The sequence below is a fragment of the Musca vetustissima genome, unplaced genomic scaffold (assembly GCF_032173495.1).
Source record: "Musca vetustissima isolate MV318-11 ecotype Yass unplaced genomic scaffold, APGP_CSIRO_Mvet_v1 utg60343, whole genome shotgun sequence".
Lineage (NCBI taxonomy): Eukaryota > Metazoa > Arthropoda > Insecta > Diptera > Muscidae > Musca > Musca vetustissima.
In genome coordinates this window covers 51,503-68,693 of record NW_026885669.1, presented here as the reverse complement: position 1 = coordinate 68,693, position 17,191 = coordinate 51,503, and the positions used below count along the sequence as shown (strand labels likewise).

At 37.4% G+C, this 17,191-nt stretch overlaps 1 protein-coding gene across 1 annotated transcript; it reads left to right on the top strand.

The window, feature by feature from the left end:
- The first annotated feature begins 12,258 nt into the window (after positions 1-12,258).
- LOC133332895 (solute carrier family 66 member 3-like) lies at positions 12,259-16,793 on the top strand. The gene is made up of 4 exons (XM_061541263.1): positions 12,259-12,420; positions 12,674-12,933; positions 16,448-16,568; positions 16,660-16,793. The coding sequence occupies exons 1-4, from the start codon at positions 12,261-12,263 to the stop codon at positions 16,788-16,790; spliced, it is 672 nt and encodes a 223-aa protein (XP_061397247.1). The 5' UTR covers positions 12,259-12,260; the 3' UTR covers positions 16,791-16,793.
- The last annotated feature ends 398 nt before the right edge of the window (positions 16,794-17,191 follow it).

Genomic DNA, 17,191 nt, shown 5'->3' with positions numbered 1-17,191 from the left:
AGACATACCGGTTCCCAGAGTCGCTTGTGGGAACGGTCCAGCTACATCCATTGCGATTCTTTCAAAAGGGGCTCCTGAATTATACTGCTGCATGTAGCCTCGACTCTTCCGTGTTGGACCTTTAGCTTTTATGCACCTTTCACAATTGGCGATCCAGTCGGCAATGGATTTTTGACAGCCGACCCAGTAGAATCTCTGCTTTACCTTTTCAGCGGTCTTTGCTATGCCAAGATGTCCTCCACTTGGCCCATCGTGAAACTCCGACAAGACATCTCTTATTTTGGAGTCTGGGACGACGATCAAGTTCCGGTGAGATTTACCGTCCTCACTTTCCCATTTGCGATATAGGCAGCCATCTTTTATAAGTAGACTGTCCCACTGGGCCCAATAGGATTTTAAAAGAGGGCTTTCGGAGGTAATTTCTTTACGACTAGGTCGCTTGCCCGTTTCTATGGCCGAAATTACTTTGCCCAGAATGGGATCTCTTCGTTGTTCCGTCGACCAATCTTCACCCGACTCAAACTGCAATAGTCGGACATCAACGATATTCTCTTTACTCAGCCTTTGAGCAGTGCCTGCATTCTACCTTGCATGGCCGACGAGACAGGGCATCCGCATTACCGTGTTTTCCGCCTTCTCTGTGCTCGATTCTGTTTAACGGTGACACATTGGTGGACTGTTGAGTGATTCTTCTTACATCTTTCGTTGGAGCTGGTGACGATAACCTGGATCGTTTGCGCTTAGCTCTGCATTCGCGTGCAATATGACTTGTGGTAAGTGTTTAACGCTCTCAAGGGCAGCAAGCAGCTCTCTCCTCGTCACACAGTAATTCCTCTCAGGCTTCGACAATGTCCGGCTGTAGTACCCGATGACTTTTTCCTGTCCGTCGATTTCCTGGGAAAGGACGCCACCGATGCCGCACGCACTTGCGTCTGTGTCCAGAGCAAACTTTCCGCCAGGTATAGGGTATGCCAAAATGGGGGCTCTGCATAGCATGTCTTTGAGTTTACTGAACGCCTCTTCTTGGTCGTTGCCCCACTGGAACCTCTGGCCTTTTTGCGTTAAGCGATGTAGACAGGCGGCGATGTTGGCAAAATTTGGGACAAATCGACGGTAGTAGGTGCAGAGACCCAGAAAGCTTCGCAGCTCATGGAGATTTCGGGGCTGCGGCCAATCTCTGACGGCTTGAATTTTCTCCTTATCCGTCGATATGCCCTCCGGCGTCACGTGATGCCCCAGGAACTTCACCTCTCGTTGGAAGAGACTGCACTTCTTTGGGTTCAGCTTGAGGCCTGAAGACGAAAGCTGCTGAAGAACATCCTTTAAATTCTTGATGTGTTCGTCGAAGTTGCGTCCCATGACTATGATGTCATCCAGGTATATGAGGCATGACTTCCACTGCAGCCCTTTTAACACACGCTCCATCAGCCTTTCAAATGTAGCCGGGGCGTTGCAGAGTCCGAATGGCATGACATTGAACTGCCAGAGACCCCCATTAACGCCAAACGCTGTTTTCTCCTTATCTTTCTCGGCGATCTCTACTTGCCAGTACCCACTCTGCAGGTCGAGGGTGGAGAACCATGACGTCCCGGCTAATGTGTCCAATGTGTCGTCGATTCTTGGGAGCGGATAGCTGTCTTTCTTGGTGACATCATTTAACTTTCGGTAGTCCACACAAAACCGGGTGCTTCCGTCTTTCTTCTTGACCAAGACCACTGGGGAGCACCATGGACTTGACGATGGTTCTATTACACCACTCTTTTCCATTTCACTTATCAGCTTCTGGACCTCGTCTCTTTTGGCCAGGGGAACACTTCTTGGAGGCTGTTTAATGGGTCGCGCGTCTGCTGTATTGATTTCATGCTTCACCACTGATGTTCTTCCTTGGTGCTCTTTTGTCAACGCAAAGGTAGAGGCATATTTCCATAATAGCTGCTTAGCCTTGTTCCTCTCGGAAGGTGATAATTGGTGTGTCCACTCTTTTATGTAGCCGTCGAGGTGCTTCTTCTCCATGGCTGCTGGCTTTTCGGTGCTAGTTTCCAAATTAACTACAGCTTCAGCTGGTGTGCATTGTCCAACTTCGGAAAATTGGCAAATTTGCTCTTGCTTGTTTGACAGGTTCAAAACTCTAACAGGAATCAATCCGTCCTCGTTGCTTTTCACCAGGGCATTCGCTATTAGGATGTTACTGTATCTGTTTTCTGCTGGTTCCACCACCCACAACTTCTCGGCTCCACAATCTCCATTCATTGGTACCCATATTATTGCTTCGGCACAGGGCGGTATTATCTCTGGATGGTCCGTAGTCAGACGTCTAATGGGTGCAGTTTCATCGTAGCCCACGTTTAACGGAATTTCGACGTTAGACCAGGTCATCACACGCTCTTTCATATCCAGATTGATACCGAAGGCAATCATAAAATCTGCGCCTATTATCACTTCGTCTACGATATCGGCAACTATAAAATCGTAATTCACCGATTTATTGGCAATAGTTAGTCTCAGGGTAATCTTGCCGTGTACGGCCGCGGGTTCCCCCGTTGCTGTGCGCAGTCTGACTCCATTAAGTTGCGTTATGTTTCCCTTTACCAGATCTGACCTTATGATGGACTTTGATGCGCCAGTATCTAACGTCAGAACTCGCTTGTCACCATTGATGTACCCAGTTGTTGTTAGGTTGTGACTTTTCTGTTGTACTATTGCTATGGAGATTGTGGGGCCATCGTCGATGGGAGCCAGTTCATGCCCCGCTGGACTGGCTCGATTTAGTTTAACGGTGACTCATTGGTGGACTGTTGAGCCATTCGTCTACCATCTTTCGTTGGAGGTGGTGACGATGACCTGGATCGTTTGCGCCTAGCTCTGCATTCGCGCGCAATATGACCTGCTTTATCGCAGTTGTAGCATCTAACCCTGGGCTTAGTCATCCCTACTAACTTTGTTTCTTCTATTACCTGCTTCATGGCGTCCTTGATCGAGTTAACGAGAGATTTGGGTTCGCAATCTTCGGTCTCCAGTTGGCGAATCTTGTGGGTCTGGGGCTTAACAATTATTCTTGCCGTCTCTTGGGCAAGGGCAAACGACACAGTTTCGGCAAACGACGCTTTTGGTGACGCATATATTGCACATTTAATCTCAGGGTCACGTATGCCATTCACAAAGGTTTCGATTTTCATACGGTCCAGCAATGGGTGATTCTCTCCTGGATACGCCATTAGCACCAAACGTTCCACCTCAGCTGCAAAGTCTTGTAACGTCTCGTTTGCCCTCTGTACTTTTCCCCTTAGTTCCATAAGGTAGATGTTTTGTTTATGTTCGCCACCGTACTTACGTTCCAGTGCAGCAATAACATCTTCATAGTTATTCCTAGAAGCGACAGGAATACTCTGTATAACATCAGCAGCACTGCCCTTCAATGCCAGAAGTAATGCAACCGCTTTGTCGCTGTCGTTCCACGAATTTCTAGAAGCCACTGTCTCGAACTGTAACTTGAAAACATTGAATGACGTAGAGCCGTCGAATACAGGAGGTTTTATTTTTAGTGTGTTATCAGGAACTCGCACCGGACCACCTTTGATTTCCAGTTCCGACATTTTCTTCTCCAGATTCGTAAACCTGTGGTCGTGGGCCAGAAATTTCTCATCCACAGACAGAATCTTCTCGTCAACCGACTGCACTTTCTTATCCAACTCTTTAATTTGGATCTCCACGGTTTCCACTCTCCTTCCAATAACTTCTGTAATGTTTTCGAGTTTCTCGTTCATTACTCTCGAATTTTCGTCAAACATTCTACAATTCTCTGCCTTGAGTTCATCTAACTTTCTGGAATTCTCTTCGAACATTCGTCTCGTGTTTTCTTCTAACTTTCTGGAATTCTCTTCGCTCCTTCTGGAATTTTCCTCAAACTTTCTGGCATTCTCTTCGAACATTCTAGCCAGCATTTCTCTTAAATCGTCAACCCTGGCAGCTACTGACGAGACTTCCCCACCGTTGGATTCGCCCATTTCCGATAAATCCACTTCATCCTTACTGTCAAACTCATATGTATCGATGTTCATACCACGGCGCTCGAACTCATCCAACAAACGTTTTTGTAGTTCAGCCTTGTTGCCAGTAGAGGACAATTCCAATTTATTGAGCTCCTTCTTCAAGTCTTCCACTCGTAGATCCTTAAACTTCATCGTAGTATTATCGTAATCTCACTTCCGACACCAATTGTTACGTTCTTGGATTTTACTAAATCCCGTGTAGACGTTGTTTTATTTCCCGATACAATTCGTACCAAATAAAACGCGGGTTCTTTCTGATTACGATTATTACAATGATTTTATTCACACAACTTTACTTTGCACTTTACTTTACACGACGGTTTCAATTCGCGATCTGATTCACAACTGACTCACTGCCTTTCCATTCCCTCTATTTATATGAGCCCTGCCTGTCGCTACAGAAGTTTCTAGACGATCTGGTAACACCTAGATCACGAACAATCTACCAATGCAACAAACACATTGAGTAACAATAACAACAACAAACTTACTGAGTGAACAATAACAACAAACTTGAGTAAACAAACTTACAATAACAACAACACATACAGGCGAGGGAATAACAAAGAAAGAGGAATAACAACAACACATATACAGGCGAGGGAATAACAAAGAAAGAGGAATAACAACAACACATATACAGGCGAGGGAATAACAAAGAAAGAGGAATGACGTTTAACAAGAATTGTACGACAATAACAAAATAGAAAATGAAAGAGGAAATGGAAGGATGTAGAAAAATCTATACAGTGGTTGTTGTTGTGAAGTTATTCAAATAAACTGCGTAGTAGAAATTTACGTTACAATTCAAATTCTTAAATTAACGGAATTCATCTAAATTAACTTAAATCTAAAGTTATATTCGTAACAATATATATATATATATATATATATCAAATGGTACACCCAGAAAAAAACACTGAATAAGTTGAAACGTGGTCATGTCGATTCAACTTATAAACAAAACGCAATATCATATTATACAACCTCTCAATTTTCTCCAAATTAAAAAAAACTGGTACCGGAAACAATTTCAATACAATAGTTTATGGAAGATATCAGCAGAGCAAAGGTAAGACGTTTGCCTAAACATTTCATTTCATGAACTCCTCACTGGTTTAAATAACATAGACCTAGATTTATCAACATTAACAGAACATTTTTTTAAATCAAGCCAATTGCTTATATCTGAAAGGTTATTATCTACGTCAGATTCCAAATCAACAATACTGCTGTTTCTGAAAAACAAATGCATGTCATTAGCATACAAAAATGGGAAACAATTTTCGCAAGCAATGCAACTTGGCAAGTCATTCATATTACTTACTTACTTAGCTGGCTTGTTACAGAACGGTTGTTCCATAAGCCGAGCTTAAAAAAGATTTCCAAGCGCGTCGGTCTTGTGCGCAATTCCACTAATTTGGAAGACCACGTTCCAAGATGTTGTTTTCTACTTGGTCTTTCCATCTAATTCGTGGCCTTCCCCTTCTACGGGAACCATCAGTAGGCTCATTTTTATATGCCTTTTGAGCTGGGGCATTTCATTCATCCGCGGAAGTCATTCATATAAAATATAAAAAATAGGGGACCCAAAACAGAACCCTGGGGAACACCACTATTTATCATCCTTTCAACAGAAAAACTTCCATTAAATTGAACAAACTGAGAGCGTTGCGATATATACGAACAAATCAACTAACAGCAGTGTCATTGAACATAAAATTATTTTTCAGCTTTTTCATAAAAAAGAATAGTTAACTCTATGGACGCAAGTTGTCCATACAAAAAGGGGCCTTACTTTTCGAAATAGGCACAACCTTTGCAAGCTTCCAACAAGAAGGGTAAGTTGTTGGTAAAAAGATAAATAAGGAAAAAAATTAAATTTTAACTGGAATCCCGTCAGAACCAATTCATTGGACTTAACAGCACCTAAAGCACGAAAAACGTCATCCACAAAGACGCAACTAAAAGAAAAGGAGTATCCTTCGCCATCATAACTGTGAGAAGATTTTATGAAGATCATATGAATAATAATCTTAATAATTAATAGTCAATTGCATGGTACAATAGCTCTGTCTGTTTACTCGGTATTTGGTAACAATTGTTACCAAATGTTACTAAATGTTGTCTGTTTACCTAAAAATCCAGTAAAAGAGAGTCAAGTGAGAGAGCAAGTTTGACAGTTCAACAACAACAAACTTACTGGAGTTTACTGAAAAAAATTTTATTCAGTAAGATTTTGCAAAATAATGTTTTTAATTTGCAAAGTTCAATTTGAAGTTAAGTTGTATAAAAATTACAGAAAAGGAAGAAAATTCGTAAGTAATGCAAAGTTTCATTAAATTAGAAACTAACTATATGTTTTTAGGCAAGTTCCAGATAGAGGGCAATGTATTGAGGCAGGAAGCTTAAATGTTCCCGGGGAAAATTCCAAAATCTGTTTTTCTTTTATTGTTCATTTTATTTTTAATATTAAATGCAATACAAATAATTGTGTGTCCTTTGTTTGTTGTTTATTTTGGCGCAAATCAAATGTTCTCTTGAATCAGCTGTTTATTTGCTAAATCTTACTAAATGTTGTCTGTTTACTTTTCTCAGTATTATCGCAAAAGAGAGTAAAAAGGCTTACTCTCCGAACTAGAACATATTGAATAAATGTTACTGGAAAAGTAACCATACACACCTAATTATAAAAGGTAACAGCAAATCCCAGCTGATTTGATTCCAACGTAATACTAGTGTCAATACGAATTTGACAAATTATGTTTTTAAAAATCACCCAACAGGAAAAATGGGAATGCAACAATTTGAAATTGTTCTTTATTAAATGTGCTCCCATATTCAATTTTCTCAATCTGCCTGCTGGGAATGATTAAGCAAGCAAATCTTTCTTCGTGGAATAACTCGCTATTCCCTGCATTTTCAAGTGTGTTACGAATATAAGTGGCAATTTCATTCATGGTTTTCAAATTTTATTTTGAGGATTCGAAAATATTTCATTTTCAAAATAAATATAATTTGTTAGTTTGTTTATATTTTTCTGACAAATGACGTTGACACTAATATAACTTACAACAACAAATTTTCATGTGGTTGTTGTGGTTGTTGTAAAATTCATCTTCAAACAAATCGATTTTCGATTATATTTTTCAATACATTACACACACAGTCACAAATTTTGTATATGACTTTGGCATAACAAGCCACAGTATGAAAAAATTGTAATTTAACGGTTGCTATGGGCTACCTTGAATAATTGTACCATGGATACCACCCTTAATTGTGGACCAATATTGATACTTTTTGGTTGGAATTTTTGCTACGCAAGGAGAACACAAAACATCCACTAAAATCCAATTTTGTTGAAAAACTTTCATAAAACTATGAGTTACAAAAGTTTGGAGGTACCTTTATATATAAACTATCCTAAAAAGTGTACCAATATTGACAATTTGGGTATGAACATTTCCTATTCAATAATGATCCAAAACAAACATGGAACAAAAAACCAAAAATAATTATGAAAAAATCTCTGATTTTTTCTAAATTTTGAATTATGCTGTGTAAAAATAGTGTTACGAATATAACTTTAGATTTAAGTTAATTTAGATGAATTCCGTTAATTTAAGAATTTGAATTGTAACGTAAATTTCTACTACGCAGTTTATTTGAATAACTTCACAACAACAACCACTGTATAGATTTTTCTACATCCTTCCATTTCCTCTTTCATTTTCTATTTTGTTATTGTCGTACAATTCTTGTTAAACGTCATTCCTCTTTCTTTGTTATTCCCTCGCCTGTATATGTGTTGTTGTTATTGTAAGTTTGTTTACTCAAGTTTGTTGTTGTTATTGTTCACCCAGTAAGTTTGTTGTTGTTATTGTTACTCAATGAGTTTGTTGCATTGGTAGATTGTTCGTGATCTAGGTGTTACCAGATCGTCTAGAAACTTCTGTAGCGACAGGCAGGGCTCATATAAATAGAGGGAATGGAAAGGCAGTGAGTAGTTGTGAATCAGATCGCGAATTGAAACCGTCGTGTAAAGTAAAGTGCAAAGTAAAGTTGTGTGAATAAAATCATTGTAATAATCGTAATCAGAAAGAACCCGCGTTTTATTTGGTACGAATTGTATCGGGAAATAAAACAACGTCTACACGGGATTTAGTAAAACCCAAGAACGTAACAATTGGTGTCAGAAGTGGGATTACGATAATACTACGATGAAGTTTAAGGATCTACGAGTGGAAGACTTGAAGAAGGAGCTGAATAAATTGGAATTGTCCTCTACTGGCAACAAGGCTGAGCTACAAAAACGTCTGTTGGATGAGTTCGAGCGCCGTGGTATGAACATCGATACATATGAGTTTGACAGTAAGGATGAAGTGGATTTATCGGAAATGGGCGAATCCAACGGTGGGGAAGTCTCGTCAGTAGCTGCCAGGGGTGACGATTTCAGAGAAATGCTGGCCAAAATGTTTGAGGAAAATTTCAGAAGGAGCGAAGAGAATTCCAGAAAGTTAGAAGAAAACACGAGACGAATGTTCGAAGAAAATTCGAGAATAACGAACGAGAAACTCGAGTACATTACAGAAGTTATTGGAAGGAGAGTGGAAACCGTGGAGGTCCAAATTAAAGATTTGGATAAGAAAGTGCAGTCGGTTGACGAGAAATTTCTGGCCCACGACCACAGGTTTACGAATCTGGAGAAGAAAATTTCGGAACTGGAAATTAAAGGTGGTCCGGTGCGAGCTCCTGATAACACACTAAAAATCAAACCTCCTGTATTCGACGGCTCTACGTCATTCAATGTTTTCAAGTTACAGTTCGAGACAGTGGCTTCTAGAAATTCGTGGAACGACAGCGACAAAGCGGTTGCACTACTTCTGGCATTGAAGGGCAGTGCTGCGGATGTTATACAGAGTATTCCTGTCGCTTCTAGAAGCAACTATGAAGATGTTATTGCTGCACTGGAACGTAAGTACGGTGGCGAACATAAACAAAACATCTACCTTATGGAACTAAGGGGAAAAGTACAGAGGGCAAACGAGACGCTACAAGACTTTGCAGCTGAGGTGGAACGTTTGGTGCTAATGGCGTATCCAGGAGAGAATCACCCATTGCTGGACCGTATGAAAATCGAAACCTTTGTGAATGGCATACGTGACCCTGAGATTAAATGTGCAACATATGCGTCACCAAAAGCGTCATTTGCCGAAACAGTGTCGTTCGCCCTTGCCCAAGAGACGGCAAGAATGATTGTTAAGCCCCAGACCCACAAGATTAGCCAACTGGAGACCGAATGTTGCGAACACAAATCTCTCGTTAACTTGATCAAGGACGCCATGAGGCGGGTAATAGAAGAAACAAAGTTTGTAGGGATGACTAAGCACAGGGTGAGATGCTACAACTGCGATAAAGCAGGTCATATTGCGCGCGAATGCAGAGCTAAGCGCAAACGATCCAGGTCATCGTCACCACCCCCAACGAAAGATGGTAGAAGAATGGCTCAACAGTCCACCAATGAGTCACCGTTAAACAGAATCGAGCACAGAGAAGGCGGAAAAAAATGTAATGCTGATGCCCTGTCTCGTCGGCCATGCAAGGTAGAATACAGCCACTGCTCAAAGGCTGAGTGCAAAGAGAATATCGTGGATGTCCGACGATTGCAGTTTGAGTCGGGAGAAGATTGGTCGACGGAACAACGAAGAGATCCCATTCTGGGCAAAGTAATTTCGGCCATAGAAACGGGCAAGCGACCTAGTCGCAAAGAAATTACCTCCGAAAGCCCTCTTTTAAAATCTTATTGGGCCCAGTGGGACAGCCTACTTATAAAAGATGGCTGCCTATATCGCAAATGGGAAAGTGAGGACGGTAAATCTCACCGGAACTTGATCGTCGTCCCAGACTCCAAAATAAGAGATGTCTTGTCGGAGTTTCACGATGGGCCAAGTGGAGGACATCTTGGCATAGCAAAGACGGCTGAAAAGGTAAAGCAGAGATTCTACTGGGTCGGCTGTCAAAAATCCATTGCCGACTGGATCGCCAATTGTGAAAGGTGCAAAAGAGCTAAAGGTCCAACACGGAAGAGTCGAGGCTACATGCAGCAGTATAATTCAGGAGCCCCTTTTGAAAGAATCGCAATGGATGTAGCTGGACCGTTCCCCACAAGCGACTCTGGGAACCGGTATGTCTTAGTGGTCATGGATTACTTCAGTAAATGGCCGGAGGTTTATGCTATCCCAAATCAAGAAGCCAGGACAATTGTGGATGTGTTCAGCAAAAATTGGATTTGTCGCTATGGTGTTCCATCTGAGGTTCATTCCGATCAAGGTAGGAATTTTGAATCAGCGATCTTCAAGGAAATGTGTGACTCCTACGGAATTAAGAAAACCAGAACGACGCCCCTACATCCACAATCAGATGGCATGGTGGAAAGATTCAATCGCACCCTTGAAGAACATCTACGGAAAGTGGTGGACAGTGGCCAACGAGACTGGGATGAGCATATTCCAAAGTTTTTATTGGCTTATAGATCGGCCATTCATGATTCCACATCCCGGACCCCAGCCAAAGTTCTGTTCGGAAATGAATTAAAGCTACCTGGCGATTTGATATTCGGCGCTACCCCAAACGACGATGTGAACCAAGATGAAGACAGCCAAAACTCTTTTAGTAAAGTCCACGATGCAGTCCGACATCGAATAAAAATGGTTAGCAACCGCATGAAGGCAAGGTACGATCGAGCGGCAAATACCGATGGGTTTCAAGAAGGGCAACTGGTACTATTGTTCAACCCACAACGAAAGAAAGGACTATGCCCCAAATTGCAAACGCACTGGGAAGGACCCTACAAGATTGTCACGAAAATAAATGACGTCGTTTATCGCATCCAGAGGAGCGACAGTCCCAGGTCGAAGATGAAAGTTGTACATTTGGAGCGGCTGACCCCCTACGGAACGGGAACTGTGCCTATTCGGGACGAACAGGCTTAAGCGGGGGGCAATGTTACGAATATAACTTTAGATTTAAGTTAATTTAGATGAATTCCGTTAATTTAAGAATTTGAATTGTAACGTAAATTTCTACTACGCAGTTTATTTGAATAACTTCACAACAACAACCACTGTATAGATTTTTCTACATCCTTCCATTTCCTCTTTCATTTTCTATTTTGTTATTGTCGTACAATTCTTGTTAAACGTCATTCCTCTTTCTTTGTTATTCCCTCGCCTGTATATGTGTTGTTGTTATTGTAAGTTTGTTTACTCAAGTTTGTTGTTGTTATTGTTCACCCAGTAAGTTTGTTGTTGTTATTGTTACTCAATGAGTTTGTTGCATTGGTAGATTGTTCGTGATCTAGGTGTTACCAGATCGTCTAGAAACTTCTGTAGCGACAGGCAGGGCTCATATAAATAGAGGGAATGGAAAGGCAGTGAGTAGTTGTGAATCAGATCGCGAATTGAAACCGTCGTGTAAAGTAAAGTGCAAAGTAAAGTTGTGTGAATAAAATCATTGTAATAATCGTAATCAGAAAGAACCCGCGTTTTATTTGGTACGAATTGTATCGGGAAATAAAACAACGTCTACACGGGATTTAACTAAAATCCAAAATCGTAACAATAGTTTCATTTGTGACATATGAAATCTCATGTTTCTTGTAATAAATTACAGTGGCATCTACTTTATAATAACTACACTGATTAGTACAAATTCGATTTGTAGTCGCCTACTCGACCATATGATCAACAAAAACTAGTGGACGCCGTCAAAATTAACACGGCTACAAATTCTGCATGACGGCGGCCTAGTTAGTTTATGTGTTGAGTTGATTTAGTTAGTGTTTATTTATACGTATAGACCGTATGCTATATTAAGTGTCTATATATATATGTATATATTGTGAATATATGTACTAGGATGCGTATAATTAATTGCTAATAAATCTAATAAACAAATTCTATACAAGGCACCTGTTAATATCTACGGTGCTGCTGCAGCTGGTGAGGTTAAACAACACGACAAAGGGGTGAAACTGTGAATCAATTTTGTGCCATTATTTATTGCCGTTTGTATTAGGTAAGTAATTTTAAATATTATATTTTGTTGTCGTTGTTGTGCTTTAACGATATCATCAACTCAAATTGATTCAGTTACACTTATTGAGACAAAAATGTTTTAAATTTTATTTACTACAATTTGCAGATAAAAATGGATTCTTTCGATGATATTCACGAAGCGGTTCTAAAATATTTAGATAGAGGAATTGTTTTAGTAATTGCCGATTTATTGAGTTTAATCACGGTGTCATCATGCCTGTTTATCAAAGTACCTCAAATCAATACAATACGTGAAAATAAATCTTCGAAAGGTAAGCTCTAATAAGGATTTAATATTTTGAGGATTGATTTGTATAAAAAACTAAATGGTTTTTCTCATTACAACTAAGGGAATACTCCGAACATCTACTTTAACACAATTATGGATTATATTATTTAAAATCTGTTAAATTTTCAACATATTCATCCGCAAAATATCTTTCATTTAAACCCTTAAAATTCCTTTGAAACATGCTAATTAATTTAACAATAAAAATGCCAATAATGAAATTTCATTTTTTCCAGGCATTAGTATTCTTGGATTATGTCTAGAACTTTTCAGCTATACAGTTATGATGTCCTACAACTATACAAATCGTTATGAGTTTTTATCCTACATGGAATATCCCATTTTATTATTGCAAGAATATGTTCTCATATATTTTGCATTTAAATATCAAAATCTACTTGGACTTCGAACAAAAATTGTTGCTGTTTTATATGTCATCATAGCTGTACTTATCTATTTGAGGCTATTCCCATTGGTTATTCTACAATTTTTAGTGGTAAGTGAACATTTTTTTTGGTTGTCTTTTTTTCAATTTTATTTTTGTGTTTTTTTTTCATCAATTACCTACCATTTTACATATTGGCAATGAACTATGAAATTCAATTAATCATATTGTGGTTGTGATTTTCACTGTCACCTAAAAATTGATAACGTTTTATTTGTTGTTGTTTCTATGATTTTGTTGTATTTATTTTTAAATGTGGACACAACCGTTCACAAGTTTTTCAATAGAAAACTGACTACTCAGTTGTTGTTTGATAAAGTTTGTAATTAGTATATTTTTTGTTATGTGGAGTATAAAAAGAAATGGTTTGTGTGTGTATGAATTAATGTATGTATATATTGGCATAATGCGGAAATTTAAATATAATTAATTAGGCAAAAATCACATTAAATAAAAAACACAACAACGGGTCAACTAAACGAGATAATTTGCACAATTTTGACAAAATGTTTTGATTGTGATTAGGCCAGAGTTGAACAGAACTAAATTGAGAGTAAGTGTGTGAGAGCGTAACTGAGGGATAATCATCAAAAATGACTGACGAAAAGAGACAAAAAGAGAATATGTGTTTAGCAATCACCGCTATCGTACTATTTTGTGCATTAGTGGATTAGGCTAAAAATTATATAGATTACAATATCGATACTTAATGTGATTTACATTAACATTTGTAATTTTATTTAATTCGTTCTTAACATAATTAATTTTACTATCCATACGTATAAAATTATCTATATATCTATTAAATTAATTCTATTTATAATTGATTGTTTTGTTATACGAAAGCAGTCGAACCGGTATCAAATTTTGTGAGCAACTTAGCACCCTTAAAAAAACACACACACAAGAAGCCGGCCCTTAAGACATCAAATAAGAGACATTTCATTTTCAGGTTTATTTGAAGATTTAAGAGAGACAAAAATTATAAAAAAAAATCTAAAGAAACTAGAAGTAGGGATGATATATTTATTACAAGGGTATAGCTATAAAATTATTACAATTATTTCTCTATGCGGATTTTTGATTACATAAAATATTAAATCTATTTTACTATTTTTATATATTTTTGAAATCATATAAAAATTTTTAGTTTTAGGACTCAAGTTTCATTGGATAAAATCCGTTTTAGACAATTTTGATACGATTTTCCACTGTTCGTCTATTCTCTTTCGGTTTCAAAAAATTGATTTTTTTATTTTGATTTAATTTGAATCTATAGGTTCTTAAGAATGTCCCTTTATAATTTCAAGTGAAAAAAATTCTCAGAATTTAAACAAGATTTTCTCAAAAACGAATAATCCAATCCGTTCCAAATGTTAACATGTTATTCTGGACCTAAATAGCTATGTTATGAACTAGGATACATTTAGTCGATCGATAAAATTCCTCATTTTTCAGATTGTTTTTTTTTCGAAAATTGGCCAAAAAAATAATTTTCCTATATCCCCCATTTTGTTAATTTTCGGATTCTCAATTTTATTTTCAAACTGAACAGACGTATTTTTTGTGTTTGCCTATAATTAACAATTTGAAAAGTCCGAAGTCGGCGCAAGAACGCGTTTTATCTGAAAGTGTACCATCTGACAAAGCAGGGGATACACGAAAATCTATGGGACTCCAAAAATCGTCAGAAGGCTCTTTTCCAGAGGAATCAATTGTAAATGTTGTAACCCAAAATTCATCGAAGTCTAGGAATATCAATGCCAATTCAAAAGCAAAGGGCACTGTTTAAATCGTTCTCAATCCAAACGACCAAGAATATGTCAAGCATCGGAAGTGCCATCAGGATCAAATCAAGTCATCTCTCAAAATAGATTTGCTTTGCTAGGAGACATTAACCACTTACCGAAACAAATGTAGAGAAGGAATCTGTCACCGCTCCTAGAAAATAAGTCGCATCGAAATCGGGTAACAAGGTTTCTGTCCTCTATTTTCTTTTTAATGTAAATGTCACAGACCTTGTTCGTAGTCAATAATTCTAGTTTATAACAGAGTAAGATATGTAGTCTTTCTAATTGCATTGGAGTTTTGAGATTCGAATGTTCCAGTGATTGGAACATCCGAGAGATTACAAAAAATAAATAAATAAGACTACAACAACAGTTTGTCAATTTATTTTCTTCTTCTTGAGATCTATAAATACATGTATGCAAAGTTACAAGTATGCTCATTTGCCAGCCGGTTGAAAATTGTCTAAATTTCAAATCGAGAATGGTGGGTGGGTGCCCTTCAATTAATGTTGAAGATAGAGAATATCTGCTTACCCCTAAATTGAATTTTAAAAATTAATACATTTCACAACAAGCGATTGGAGTGTAAGAGTTGTTCCATTGATTAATCATGCTAATAGTTTTATCAAGCCTAGATAACGTCCGAAGATGGGATCTACGAACATCATGTCTAAAAATGGCTCCAAATTTGTAATAATTACAAATTCAATATCAAAGGAATCGACTGACCACTTTGATCAACATTTTGTACACCGTAATATTTTTGTCAAATCAAGATCAAGTCCAAAAATGGTTTCCATCGATGTACTGCTTCTGGTAACTCCCCCATAAAATTTAAATATTTTTAAATTTGTTCTGTGTTGTTTTGTTCGACCTTTTGATTCTTATATAATAAAACAATATTTTTTTTTTCGAGCTTGAGGTCTTTTTTATTTTTCAGGATCAATATTTCGCAATTGTTTTAAATTGCATCTTCAGGATAATCTACAAACAATTTTGAAATTAATGACATTAATTATACAGAATGAAGTGACAAAATCGCTTACAAATAAACTAGTGTCAAGTTTACTTAAAACTATGATAGACTTCACTATCGTCGTCGGATGTAAATATTTTTAAATTGAATGAAGTATTTGATTTCTTTAGGGCATTTCTCCTGGTACCCCCATCACAGATGGGTATTATTAAAATCCAAATTATTTTTGGGAGGGTACATGTGGATATTAAGTATTAAATATTAAAACATTGGAATATGATTTAATGTTACTTCGCCATATTAAAATTTCTAGAGAACTTCTTGTGTGTACAAATGATGACCTCAACTATTGAAATATCTAAGTGTTGCTTGTTGTGTGTATGAATGTTTGTCGTAAAAAAATATTAAACAGTGAAAATTGTCTAACCTTTACTGAATTTTGCTCTCTAACATAACTCATTACAATATAGAAATTGCATGCCTTTTTCATTTCACAATCATTTAAACAATTCGTGTAAGTATAATTTAAATTTGCACATACCCATGCATAAATAAACACACGTTCTCGGTACAGTCTGTCAAGAAAATTATTTCATAGAGGATTTTGAAAAAAAATATGTACATATATTTAATTTGTTAAGTAAATGAAGAAAAAAGTCATACGTGTTTTAAATTCATGTAATATTTTTAAAATCTTTTTTTTATTTTTTGTGAATTTTTATGACAGACTTCTAATCTAAGCAGTACAAAAATCCACCATACACAGTATTTTAATTAAAACAAAAATTTAACCTTTTAGCCTTTCTGTACACCAATCGGAGCAACAAGTAAAGTATTACAATTGATCGCTATCTTGCGTTCAAAAGATGCCAGCTCAGTTAGCCGCACCACATGGGCCTTATCAGCCTTCACCAATATGAGTAAGTAATTACATACAGATGCCTATAGTTTTGTCATACACATCCGAAAATCTCATAATTATGTTTTTTTTTTGTTTTTTCTTTCTTGCAGCTCGCATCTATACTGTCTACGTGCAATCTCATGATTGGATGTTGTTATCGAATTTCCTGATATCAACATTTTTAAGTTCATCGGTATTTTTGGCCGCCTGTGTTTACAAGAAGAAAACAAAGAAAGAATAGAAACGATATACGCTGCACAACGAATATAAATGCACTTACGATTCTAATTAGTAAAATGAAAAATTACAAAAATATTTTGTATGACAATTTTAGTTTTTTATGTGTACACTGAGATTATTTTATGTTTTGTTTGTTTTGTATAATTAATTATGAACAAATTTGACTAGATTTTTTTAATTTGTTTTTTTATTTCTTATTAAATAAATATATTGTATTTTCATTCTAATACAAAAATTAAAGAGTTGTACGATGGATCAGAAGTAAATGAGGTAGCTCTTGGAGTGTTTGAGAGAAAAATTCTCCGAAAGACCTACGGGCCAATCTGCGTCAACGATGAATATCGGCGTCGAATGAACCACGAGCTATAGCAGCTATACACGGACATCGACATAGTCAGTCAT

What these genes read in the sequence shown, in the direction of transcription:
- LOC133332895 (XM_061541263.1), top strand. Translation starts at nt 12,261, where the DNA reads ATGGATTCTTTCGATGATATTCACGAAGCGGTTCTAAAATATTTAGAT. An exon ending in TTATTCTACAATTTTTAGTG is followed by an intron (nt 12,934 to 16,447) that starts GTAAGTGAACAT and finishes TTAACCTTTTAG; the next exon opens with CCTTTCTGTACACCAATCGG. An exon ending in ATCAGCCTTCACCAATATGA is followed by an intron (nt 16,569 to 16,659) that starts GTAAGTAATTAC and finishes TCTTTCTTGCAG; the next exon opens with CTCGCATCTATACTGTCTAC.